Genomic DNA, 13,273 nt, shown 5'->3' on the forward strand with positions numbered 1-13,273 from the left:
GGGAAAGGGACTGAGGGGTTACTAACAAACACCTATATGTCTGTTTTGTTTTTGTTTTGGGTCACACCCGGCAGCACTCAGGGGTTACTCCTGGCTCTATGTTCAGAAATTGTCCTTGGCAGGCACAGGAGGATCATATGGGATGCCGGGATTCGAACTACTGTCCTGCATGAAAGGCAAACACCTTACCTCCATGTTATCTTTCCGACCTCACACCTACATGTCTGAAGGTAGATCCATTAGATCTTTTAACGCCCTGATGGACCGCAAAATCATCTGGCTGTTTCACTAGTGTTTTCAAAAGTTAAAGATTGCTCAATAATCTTTTGGGGCAGTCTGATTTTTCTTTTGTCATTTAAGAGCATCTTGTAGCCTCCCTATGAATTCTGTATAGGGCTCAGGGCTACCCTGGGTTATTTAGATGTAACTTCAGGCATATTCTTCTAATGGATAAATTCAACCCCAAGCCTTCAAAGCAATGCTCTTGACAATATCTAAAACACGCTGGGGATAATATTGTATGTTTTTGTGCATTAGAAAACTCATTTTTTCCATCAGTAGCTCATATGATGTATTAGCCCTGATACCACTTTTTTTGGTATTATCTGGACTATAAAATCTTTGCCTTAACTCCCTCAGCATAAAGCATTTCCCTTTGTACACACCGAGGAGTACTCAAACATAGGTTAACAATTGTCTAAAAACTGTGAAAGTCCAAGGTGCTTTTTCACACCAAAACTGAAGAAGCTGGACACAAAATGCCGATATTGGCCCATGTTCAGAACATACTTTTGTATATTTGTTTATTCAATCCATGTCTAAAGGCATATATGTTAGTTTATTCTCCCTATGAGAGGAATCTGAGTCTGGGTTATCAATACCAGTTTTCCTGTGAGGTCTTCATGGGGGAAGAGGAGTGGTAATTTAATTTCTGACCCAACCTCAGATTGTATGGCATTTATCTCTCCATTACTAATGGAGGTCAGACAAGCCTGTGAACTTAGTATTTGTGGTTGTGGGCTAGTATTAGAGATACGTGATGATTGCAACTTTCTAGCCCTTCTGCTTGAGTCAGATTTTCTAGCGTAGCACGACAGATCATTGGTAAATTGCCAGTTTCTAAACCTTTTACTTGTGCCTAAGATCTTACAGAAAATATGCCTTTTTTTTTTGGGGGGGGGGGCGGGGGTTGGGTCACACCTGGCTGCGTTCAGGGGTTACTCCTGGCTCTACTCTCAGAAATCACTCCTGGCAGGCTCAGGGGACCATATGAGATGCCGGGATTTGAACCACCATCCTTCTGCATGCAAGGCAAACACCCTACCTCCATGCTATCTCTCTGGCCCCCAGGAAATATGCCTTTGTCTTCTGAAATGAGATGTGTTTCAGAACTCTTATCCTTTTTATCCTTTAATACCCAGTCGATCCACATGCCTATTAGGACAATGTTTATACAAATGGAAACTCCAGTAATGTTTATGAATGTATCCGGGAATGAAAAGGCAGGAATATAATCGAATAATTTCCCTGGCACTTTGGTCCACAACCTACTTATAGCCAAAGCTCCAAACCACACCGAACCAATATTTCTACAAAATGGGGAATTATCCAACATCATCCATCCAAAGCATCAATAAAATTGATAAATAAGTAAAAATAATTTTTCTCTCCAGTATGTTTGTCCACACCATGCAATGCTCAGACTGTGTTATTCTCTTTACACTCAGGAATCACTCCTGGCTGTGAAGGAGGGACTCTGTGAGATTTTGCGCATCACACCAGAAAGGCAAATGCTCAACCAACTATAAACAAGTTCTCACAAGTAAGAATGTTCTTATAGCCAGTCAAGCTTGAGTATTGAACTATGTGTACCCACCTTCCATTTATATATATATAAATATATTTATATATATATCAACTATATATATATATCAACTATTAATTTTTCTTTACATAAAAGTGCTGACCCATTAAAGGACTTTATTCATTCTTTACATGTCTTCTCTATGGTATTGTCTAATTATTTGAGAAGACAGGGATGGTTTTCCCACATTCCATTAAATTGGGTTTTACTGCAGAATGAAAATTTTTACCTATATACAGAAGTTTACGGATAAAGTGAAGACCATACCAAAGCCTTACACTTAGGGTTGTTTTTGTTTGTTTGTTTGTCGTTTTTTTTTTTTTGTTTGGGGCCAGACCCATCAACGCTCAGAGCCCTGCACTTAGAAATAGCTTTTAGCAGGCACAGGGGACCATATGAGATGCCATGATTCCAATATCCATCTACCCTGTGCATCCACCTATGTGCAAGGCAAATGCCCAACTGCTGTCCTGTCTCTCCAGCCCAACACTTAGTGCCTTACAAGTATTGATTCTCCTATATTGAGAAAGTTATGAACATGAAGGTCTTCAGAAAATGTCTTTGTCCAGTATGAAATCTCATATTCCTAAGAATGTGAATTTAGTGAAAGCCTTTTTTTTTGGTGGAGTCACACCTGAATGTGGATGTGATACTCAGGACTCTGCTCTCAGAATTTACTCCTGGCAGACTTGGGAGATGATATGGAATGCTGAGGTTCAAACCCAGGTCGGCTGCTAGCAAGGCAAATGCCTTTTCCACTACGCTATTCTCTAGTCCAGTATATGAGCTTTCTTATCTAGGGAAATCATTCAGAAGTAAACAAGGCCTTCCCACATTCCTGCAATCCAGGACTGTCTCATTAAAAGTTTATTTAGGGGCCCGGAGAGATAGCACAGCGGTGTTTGCCTTGCAAGCAGCCGATCCAGGACCAAAAGTGGTTGGTTCGAATCCCGGTGTCCCATATGGTCCCCCGTGCCTGCCAGGAACTATTTCTGAGCAGACAGCCAGGAGTAACCCCTGAGCACCGCCAGGTGTGACCCAAAAACCAAAAAAAAAAAAAGTTTTTTATTTTTGTGAGGCTAGATCCTATGGTGCTCCAAGGTATTTCCTGATTTTGTTATAAGGAATCCATAACTTTAAGATTGTGAAACTTGGGGCTGGAGAGATTGCATGGAAGTAAGGCATTTGCCTTTCATGCAGAAGGGCGGTGCTTTGAATCCTGGCATCCCATATGGTCCCCTGTGCCTGCCAGAGGTGATTTCTGAGCCTAGAGCCAGGAGTAACCCCTGAGTGCTGCCAGGTATGGCCCAAAAACCGAAAAAAAAAAAATAAAACAAAATAAAACAAAAAGATTGTGAAACTTGGGGCCGGAGAGATAGCATGGAGGTAAGGTGTTTGCCTTGCATGCATAAGGTCGGTGGTTTGAATCCTGGCATCCCATATGATACCCTGAGCCTGCCAGGAGCGATTGCTGAGTCTGGAGCCAGGAGTGACCCTGAGCGCTGCTGGGTGTGAGCAAGAAAAAAAAAAAAAAAAGATTGTGAAACTCTACAAGATGTATAGAATTGAACCCAGGCCAAAGGTTTACAAGGCTAACACCATTTTGTATGAGCATTCAGGCCCTCCAGACATCATTCATATCTATGAAAAGGTTTGGACAGCTGTAGAGACCTTCCAACACTCCTTATGAGCCAATGTTTCTCAACAATATGCATTCCTTTATGTTTTTGAAGGCTTGAGTAGGAGTATAAGCCTTCCCACACATGACATTTAATGTTTCTGTCTTGTAGAAACATTCATGTATGTAGTAAGGTTTGAGGATTCAGCGAAGGCCTACTCATACTCCTGACTTGAATAATCCTATTCTAATGTATGAAGTTTCATGTGCCAAAGAACTTTGAGGATGAAGCTAAGGCTTTCCACACTCCTAACATGTATAAGATTTCTCTTCTGGGCCCGGAGAGATAGCACAGTGGCGTTTGCCTTGCAAGCAGCCGATCCAGGACCAAAGGTGGTTGGTTCGAATCCCGGTGTCCCATATGGTCCCCCATGCCTGCCAGGAGCTATTTCTGAGCAGACAGCCAGGAGTAACCCCTGAGCAACGCTGGGTGTGGCCCAATCCCCCCCCCCAAAAAAAAGACTTCTCTTCTGTATGAATATCAATGTGCCTAGTAAGCTTGAAGAGTGAGTGAAAGTCTTCCCATACTCCTAACATAAATAAGGCTTCTCTCCTGTATGAATTCTCATGTGTTCAGAAAGTGATGAGAAATCAATGAAGGCCATGCCACATTCCCAACATGAATAGGCTTCTCTTCTGTATAAATAGATGTTCTTTGGAAGTTGGGTTGAGGTATGGTTGATTGTACCTAAGTTCCCAAAAGAGAAAGGGATATCCTATACCCCCTGTGCGGGGAGTAAAGAAGATGGTACGTTGATAATTGACAGGAAATAATTAATCCACACAGAATCTTGAGGAAACATCAGGCAAGAGGATTTACACTTCAAGCTGATCACCTGCAAGTCAGTCGATCCAACAAATGGAACCACAAGCAAAGATGACAGCTGCAGCTCAGTTCTCCTGCCTTCAATTTATTCAATTCCAAAATTTAAGTCCCTCCACTAGGGTAGGGAAAAGACTAATGGATTGAGATACAGTAACATATGGGAAACAAATGGGACCACTTCAAAAGGCATCAATTTACTTAATATTCCTGTATGAATTTTCATGTGCTCAGAAAGCAATGATGAATGAGTGAAGGCCTTCCCACATTCCTAATAAGTAGACTTCTCTCTTGTATGAATATTAGTAGTGTGCCTAGAAAGGTTCGAGGATCGAGTGAAGGTCTTCCCACACTCCTCGCATGAATAAGGCTTCTTTGCTCTATGAATATGCATGTGCTCAGAAAGCGATGATGAATAAGTGAAGGCTTTGCTACACTCCTGACATACATAAGGCTTCTGTCCTGTATGAATATTCATGTGCATAGTAAGCGTTGAGGATTGAGTAAAGGCCTTTCCACACTCCTGACATGTAAAAGACCTCTCCCCTGTATGAACAATCATATGCCTAAGAACATCTGTGGATCGAGTAAAGGCCTTCCCACACTCCTGACATGAATAAAGGTTCTCTCCTGTATGATTTTTCATATGCACAGAAAGCGATGATAAATGATTGAAGCCTTTTCTACACTTCTGACATGTATAAGGCTTCTCTCCTGTATGAATATTCATGTGCATAATAAGTGTTGAGGCTCGAGCAAAGGCCTTTCCACACTCCTGACATGTATAAGGTTTGTATCCTGTATGAATTTTCATGTGCCTAATAAGCGATGAGGATTGTGAGAAGGCATCTCCACACTCCTGACATGTATAAGGCTTCTCTCCTGTATGAATAGTCAAGTGCCTAATTAGCTTTGAGGATTGATTGAAGGACTTTCCACAATGCTGACATGTATAAGTTTTCTCTCCTGTATGAATATTCATGTGCCTAATAAGAATTGAGAATTGAGAAAAGGCCTTTCCACACTCCTGACATATATACGCCTCTTCTCCTGTATGAATTTTCTTGTGTACAATAAGGGAAGAAGAATAAGTGAAGGCCTTGCCATATTCAGGATATATATGACATATGTTTCCTTTCCCAACTTCCTTAGGATCATTTGGGTGTGCCCATTGACTCAGAGTGTCAGAGGAATCCTGCATAATATGGGTATCTGAGGGCACATCATAGTGCCAAACACAGGGAAAGTCCCTCTCACATTGCTTGCATGTGGGAGTCTCCACTCCATGGAGAATGTAGGGGCTCAGAGTAGACACCGCTGATTGCTTGGCAGAAAATGACTCAACTGTGGAGTGCTGAATCCAGGGACTGGACAGAGCAGACTCGGGAGTGTTGTCAGAAATAGACTGGGTCTCTGCAGTCATGACGCTCTTCTCATTCGGGCCCCCTATTGAATAGATGACTCCAGAGTCCTCATTCCCATCACGACACGGGTAGTGCTGTTCCCTCGAGGCTGTGGCCCACAGCACAGAATCACACATGACCCAGTGGGGGTTGAAGCTTTCCTATGGAAAAGCACAGGGTTAGTCCAATAGCTTCTCTCTCCCTGAGTCTCCATGTTCAAAATAACCCTTCATGTGTGATCTCCATCACAGACAAACAAGTGTCAACATGTGTGGTTGTCTCTGCAGGCAGGTAGACATCCAGCCAACAAATGGGCTTACGTAGGAACAAATAGTCTAAACAGAGGAGCAGAAACTATTATTTCTGGACACTAAATGAGTAATGATGAGTCCCCACAAGGATGTTCTCTTACTGGGGATTCTGTGTTTACTCTGACATCTACCTCTTCGCCAGAATTTATTTCTAACACTTTTTATAGTTTCTTCTATAGACCAGTTGATAGGGAAAAGTGTAGCTAACAAAGCAGCAAATATTTGTTCTGATTTTCATTGTCATCACCATATTTACCAGATCTAACAAATATAGTACTTTCAGGACAGTCAGGTGGAGTCTTGAGGCTATAAGTACTGTATCCTAGTACTTTTTCTCCTGTGCATGTCCCATTTTAAATTACTTTCTAAGCGTCTGGGCCAAACTAAGATATGTTCACATTCTACTCCTAGGTCTGCACTCAAAAATCAGTTCTCACGCTGCTCAGGTAACTCATGGAGTGCCAGGGATTTGCTCTTTGTCGGCCTAGTGTAGTGGTCGACACCCTGTGGCTTGCGAGCCACATGTGGCTCTTTACACTTTTAATTTGGCTTTTCTGTGTGCCGGGCTCCAGGAGTCAGGACTCTGCTCCTAGCCTCTGTCAGTGCGAGCCCTGTGTGGCTCTCAAAATAGATTTCAATCGTGGTTTTGGCGAGATTTGGCTCAGTTGAAAAAAAAGGTTGCCAACCACTGCGGCCTAGTGCAAAGCAATCACACTTCTGACTGTACTAGCTCCATGACCCTGTCTTCTTTTCTCTTTTTGATTTTGGGACCATAACCTGTGATGCTCAGGGATTATTTCTATCTCTGAGTTCCGGGATCATACCTGGCACTGCTGAAGTAACCTTTTGGAGTATCGGGTACTGAACCCTAATTCCCAATGTACAATGTACAATCCCTACATGAAATGCTAATACTATGGCTCATTTTTTTAGTTTCAGTAGTAGAATGAGCAAATTTTATGGATGTGGAAGAGCCAAAATTGCAATAATTTCTCTACTTCACAACTTCAGTCAATAACCACAGAAGTGTAAATCTATCCCTCAAGAGAACCTGAATCACCATTTTGAAACAAACATATAACATGTTCTTGTTTAAGGCTTGGTTATAGCTCAGTGAGAGACATAAGAAAGTATAAGTTAAAGGCCAAGTGGGATCTTCAGCACAACAAAAGGAAATGGCCGTATCAGAATTGTAAATACCTCATTACATCTAAAGCAGGAGAATACTGAGGAAAGTCTAGTCCAGAATTAATTCCTGACATCCAAAATGGGCCCAATCCTAGAGGTACCCTTTAATATCATAGTTGTCACTCCAAAACAAAACTAAAGTCACTGTAGACATATTCCTCCCAAACACCCACTTTCTATTTTTTTTTTTAAATTTTTTTGTTTTTGTTTTTCAGTCACATCAGGCAGCACTCAGGGGTTAAACCTGGCTCTACTCTACGAAATTGCTCCTGACAGGCTTGGGGAACCATATGGGTTGCCAGGATTCGACCCACCATCCTTCTGCGTGCAAAGCAAACTCCCTACCTCCATGCTACCTCTCCGCCCCCCCCCCCCATTTTTTAAAATTACTACTGTACTATGAGGTCCCTTGTTTATTCTGGCTTTGTGTTCCCTAATCACACTAGGTGAGGCTTGGGGAACATGTTCAGTACTGATTGAGACACAATTTTCATCTCCAGAGACCTTCACTCTGAAATATGGATATAATTGACAATGAACGAATATAAACACTTAAACGAATGTGATATTAAATCAAAATCATTGCATCTCTTATCTCTCTAATCCATATTTCTTTGCTCTTGAAAATAATCTAGGGGCTGGAGAGATAGCATGGAGGTAAGGCATTTGCTTTTCATGTAGAAGGTCATTGGTTCGAATCTCAGCATCCCATATGGTCCCCTGAGCCAGCCAGGAGGGATTTCTGAGCATAGAGCCAGGAGTAATCCCTGAGCACTGCTAGGTGCGATGCATAAAAACCAAAAAAAAAAAATCTAAAGGGCAGGAGAGATAGCATGGAGGTAGGGCTTTTGCCTGGCATGCAGAAGGAAGGTGGTTCGAATCCCAGGAATTGCATATGGTCCCCCAAGCCAGCCAGGAGAGATTTCTGAGCATAGAACCAGGAGTTACCCCTGAGCACTGCCATGTGTGACTCAAAAACCAAAATAATAATAATAATGATAATGATGATGAAGAAGAAGAGGAGGAGGAGGAGGAAGGAGGAGGAAGAAGGAAAAAGAAGCAGAAGAAGAAGCAGAAGAAGAAGAAGAAGAAGAAGAAGAAGAAGAAGAAGAAGAAGAAGAAGAAGAAGAAGAAGAAGAAGAAGAAGAAGAAGAAGAAGGAGAAGAAGAAGAAGAAGGAGAAGAAGAAGAAGAAGAGGAAGAGGAGGAGGAGGAGGAGGAGGAGAAGAGGAGGAGGAGGCAGGAGGAGGAAGAGACATCCGGGTAGACAAATAATTGAATTGAACTTGCCACTCATGGGTTCTGGATCCTTCCAACAGTACAGAGACCATAGATGTGGTAAAAAGGCTGTGTTATAGGACCTCACTTTATAAGTCACATGTGTTTGCACCACTGAGTATCCCGCCACCATAACAAAAATATTGATTAGAAATTTGCAAATCTTACCATCTTTCTGTTTGGAGATCCTATTCCAAAATTAAATTGTAGAAAGGTGGAGTTCTAAAGAGTTGATCTGCAGACTAAAACCAAACCAAATATGTAATGTAAGAATCTATTGATGAACCAGAACAATGCAAAACATTGAGTCTTTGGCCTTCCATACAGCTGATTCTGCATAGTTGGATCAGACATCCCCCATGCCCCTCTCTCCAAATAGGAATAATTTCTGATCAGAAGGTCAGGTGTAAACCCTCATGCTGCCAGGACTGATCCAAAAACCACAAAAAAATTGACTGAATTCAAACCGTTCAAAGAGCTACAGTTAGGACAATATTATGGACTCATTCATCAATGGTTTCAACATACAGGAAAATAATTATTTCTGAGTGGGCCAGAGAAAAGACACAGCAGGGAAGTTAATTCCTTGCATGTGCCTGACCCAACATCAAATCCTGGCATACTATATGATTTCCATAGCCTGTCAGGAATAATATCTTAGCAAAGACCCATTAGTAATAGCTGAGTCTGAAGTTGTGGCCAAAAAATCACACACACACACACACACACACACACACACACACACACACACACACATATACAAAAATGACTTGACTGAAACCTAGTTGAATAGACAACAAAGTGAATAAATATTGCTTTCAGATACTCAATCAGCTTCCATAATAGGGAAGTTAGATTAAGAGGATCAAAATGAGGGCCGGAGAGGTAAGGCATTTGCTTTTCATGCAGAAGGTAAATGGTTCGAATCCCGGCATCCCATACGGTCCCCCAAGCCTGCCAGGAGCAATTTCTGAGCCTGGAGCCAGGAGTAATCCCTGAGCGCTGCCAGGTGTGACCCAAAAACCAAAACCAAAAAAAAAAAAATAAAAAAAAAAGAAGAAGAAGAAGAAGAAGAGGATCAAAATGAGAAACTTAAAGATGTCCTCATTAGGATGGTGCTGGGCTCACTTCTCTATGGTTTAAACATACAAGTCAAAAATACATTTCTAGTGGGACAGAGATTTAGGACAGCCTGAGAGAGATTTACCTTGGAAGTTTTGAACCAAGTTAAATTTCTGGCAAGCCATTTACTACTCAAAGCGTTACCAGGAGTAATGTCTGAGAATAGAGATAACAGTAATCCAGAAACAGATAGCATAGTTGTAGGGTGTTTGCCTTGCACACAGCTGACCCAGTGCAAACCTGGGATCGATTCTCAGCATCCCATATGTTCCTCCAGCCTGCCTGGAGCAATTTCTGAGCACAGAACTAGGAGTAACCCCTGAGTACTACTGGGTATGCTGCATACCAAAAACAGAAACTTCCCCAAAAAAGAGTAATCCGGGAAAATCACTGGGTTGTACCCAAAAGAAAAACAAAACAAGTTTCTTAGTATTACTAAGAACTGGTATTTACTTGGCAGGAGGGGACCCAAGTTCGATCAAGGCCATCAAATATGATTCTCTGAGTGCATCTGAATTGTTTGAGAAGCATGGGGATCAGTGTGAGCACCAAGTACAACCAGCAAAGCAGTCTCAAGAAATGAGAGAATAAAATGCTTGGGGAATCGCTGAAAATGATCTAATGGCAAAGACAAGTATATCAAAACATAGACCAGAGGGGCGTCAAACTACCCCTGAGCAGTGAATGGCAACAAAATGTTGTATAGTTATCCTGAGAGCATAGATGAGTGATGAAGGTGCAGAACCACAGGACAGGTTATAAATATCAACAAGTACCAATAAACAGGGAATCAGAAAGAAGAAAGTCAAGACAGCCTAGCTCTAGGCCTCCAGGGGTCCTCAAACTTTTTAAACAGGGGGCTAGTTCACTGTCCCTCAGACTATTGGAGGGTCTGACTATAGTAAAAACAAAACTTATGAACGAATTCTTATGCACAATGCATATATCTTATTTTGCAATGAAGAAACAAAACAAATACAAATACAATATGTGGCCCGCGGGCCACAGTTTGAGGACCACTGCTAGACCATTGTGAGCCTTAGCATCAATAACTATGAATGGGAACAGGAGAGGTCCCACACCCCTTATCCAGGACTCAGACACACACTGCTCAGCACCCACATTTCAAATTGCCCAGGATATTTCCACACTCCTCCACAGGGCCTGACCTTGGGGCTCGTCCACACTAACCTCCAAACGCACCTCTCTGCAATTCCCAAGGACTCCTTCTTCCACCCAGATCAGTGCAGGTTTCACCCTCATTTGTCCTGTTCAGAGAAAAGTTTCATGGTTTAGAGACAGGGAAGAGAACAGCAAACTACCACCCATTGTGTATGAGTCTAGGTCCCTGATAAAAGGAGCCAAATCATGGAACAGATGAATAAAAGAATCTCTGCTTTCCTTCAGCATGTTGGTTATTGCAAAGATGAGACCAGATTCAATGAAAGTATTAAACACAGAGTGCTTGATTATACTCCCTCCTTCCCATCCCCTACCTGTATTCAAGACAGGAATTTTACTACAGTTACTTTTATTTTATTTTTTAAGTTTTAAAGTGCGGGGGAGCAATAATACAAGTAGGGGCTCACAAAAGGCCAAAGTACATCGATCATGACACCCTCTATAGTTTCTGAGCTGTGAGCACTGAGTCCAGAACCGAAATGACCGCAAACACTGCCAGGATAACAAGACTGCAAAATTACTTGAAATCAAGGGTCTGGGTTTTGGCCTTCTACTGTGACAGACCAGTGTTAAAATCATGGCAATTATTATGATTCCTGAAGCACCTAAGGAGTAATTCTTGAGTATGAAACCAGGAGTAACCCCTGACCATCATCATTTATGGTCTAAAACAGGGGTCTCAAACTCGTGGCCCGCGGGCCGGTTGCAGCCCTCCATACAACATTTTGTGGCCCTGCCCTAGAGGAATCTTTTTTGTTTTGTTTTAGTTGTTTGGGTCACACCCCCCAATGTTCAAGGCTTACTACTGACTTTGCACTCAAGGATCACTCTGACTTTGCCTCCTGTGGCCTTCAGGTAAATTAAGTTTGAGACCCCTGGCCTAAAAACTCAAAAAGTGAGGACTTACCAATAGCACTGTGTGACAGTGTTTATCTGAACGCGACAGGCTGACTGGTTTCCACACCTAGTGGCCCTGAAGGTTCCAAGGGGAAGCTAGGAATAATTTCTGAGCATAGACCCAAAGGTAATCTTTGAGAGATGCTGAGAGTGTCCCTGCCCCCGCCAAAAAAAAATAGGGGCTATTTTACAACAGCCAGTTTAGAGGAAGCTGAAAACCAGTTTACCTCCTATTCAATAGTTAAGACTTGGCTAAGTGAAACCAGATCTCAAAGACAAATTGCTTCCCTGACAAGTAGCTCCAAATATTTATTTGGCCTAAATATGAATCTCCCTTCTGCTGTGCTAAGTGTGTATGAATTTGAACATTTACCTCGTGATTAAGTAATTAATATAGGAGAATGTGGCCTGGATTAAATATCCCTTTACCTGGAAAACTTAGAGAAACAAAAATGTCTTCTTTTTTTTTTTATATATAAACTCTTTATTTAAGCACCATGATTACAACCACAACTGTAGTTGTGTTTCAGTCATTAACAGAACACCCACCTTCAACAGTGCAACATTCCCACCACCAATGCCCCCCTTTCCCATCCCTGCCTGTATTCAAGGCAGGCATATAACTACAGTTACTTCTATTTTTTAAAGTTTACTAAGCTTTTCTTCTTTGTGTTTAAAGGATAAGAGTTTAAAATATAATAGTAACGGTGTAAGAGTGGCAATTGTTGTTTGCGTAAGTCCAGCAAATATGGAGAGAATGAAAAAAAAAAAAAAAACCTTGGCCTAAATACAAGGTGATCTTACTCCTGAAGTTTTCTGGTATCAGACTTTGGGCTCCAGACACACTAGGTTGTCAAACCCCTGAGTCATTCTCTGTGGTCCTGGTGAAATTTTTTCACAACATTAGCCTTGGTTGGTATCAGGTTCCTGTAGTTAAAGATTCTGATTTCGGGGTCGGAGAGATAGCATGGAGGTAAGGCGTTTGCCTTTCATGCAGGAGGTCATCGGTTCGAATCCCGGCGTCCCATATGGTCCCCAGTGCCTGCCAGGAGCAATTTCTGAGCCTGGAGCCAGGAATAACCACTGAGCACTGCCGGGTGTGACCCCCCAAAAAAAAACACACACACACACAAAAAGATTCTGGTTTCTGTGCATTTCCTTCATTGAAGTCAGGATGATAAGGAGCATCCTCTTGTTTCACCTCATCATTAGATGCAGAGTGCTCTGCCTTGCAAGCAAGTTGTTGCTGTGCTAAGAAGTCTGGCTGTTCTCGGAGAGATAGCACAGCGGTGTTTGCCTTGCAAGCAGCCGATCCAGGACCAAAGGTGGTTGGTTCGAATCCCGGTGTCCCATATGGTCCCCCGTGCCTGCCAGGAGCTATTTCTGAGCAGACAGCCAGAAGTAACCCCTGAACACTGCCGGATGTGGCCCAAAAACAAAAAAAAAACAAAAAAAAAAAAGAAGTCTGGGTGTTAAGAGAGCACTCTTTGGAGTAAGTCAATACCAGGGTAGTGGTAGGATTTTTCCA

At 42.2% G+C, this 13,273-nt stretch overlaps 2 protein-coding genes across 3 annotated transcripts in view; both read right to left on the reverse strand.

Moving 5' to 3' along the window:
• The window catches only part of LOC126031149 (zinc finger protein 383-like), a 207,696-nt gene that overhangs the window by 54,911 nt on the left and 139,512 nt on the right, over positions 1-13,273 (reverse strand). The gene's annotated exons all lie outside the window — the stretch shown is intronic.
• LOC126031150 (zinc finger protein 239-like) overlaps positions 4,434-13,273 on the reverse strand; it is a 59,847-nt gene continuing 51,007 nt past the window's right edge. For both annotated transcript variants that reach the window (XM_049789438.1, XM_049789437.1), the window contains one exon: positions 4,434-4,687. In XM_049789438.1, the coding sequence (XP_049645395.1) occupies positions 4,637-4,687 (51 nt within the window). In that variant the 3' untranslated portion in view covers positions 4,434-4,636. The remainder of the gene's footprint in view (positions 4,688-13,273) is intronic.

This window comes from Suncus etruscus, chromosome 15, assembly GCF_024139225.1.
Source record: "Suncus etruscus isolate mSunEtr1 chromosome 15, mSunEtr1.pri.cur, whole genome shotgun sequence".
Lineage (NCBI taxonomy): Eukaryota > Metazoa > Chordata > Mammalia > Eulipotyphla > Soricidae > Suncus > Suncus etruscus.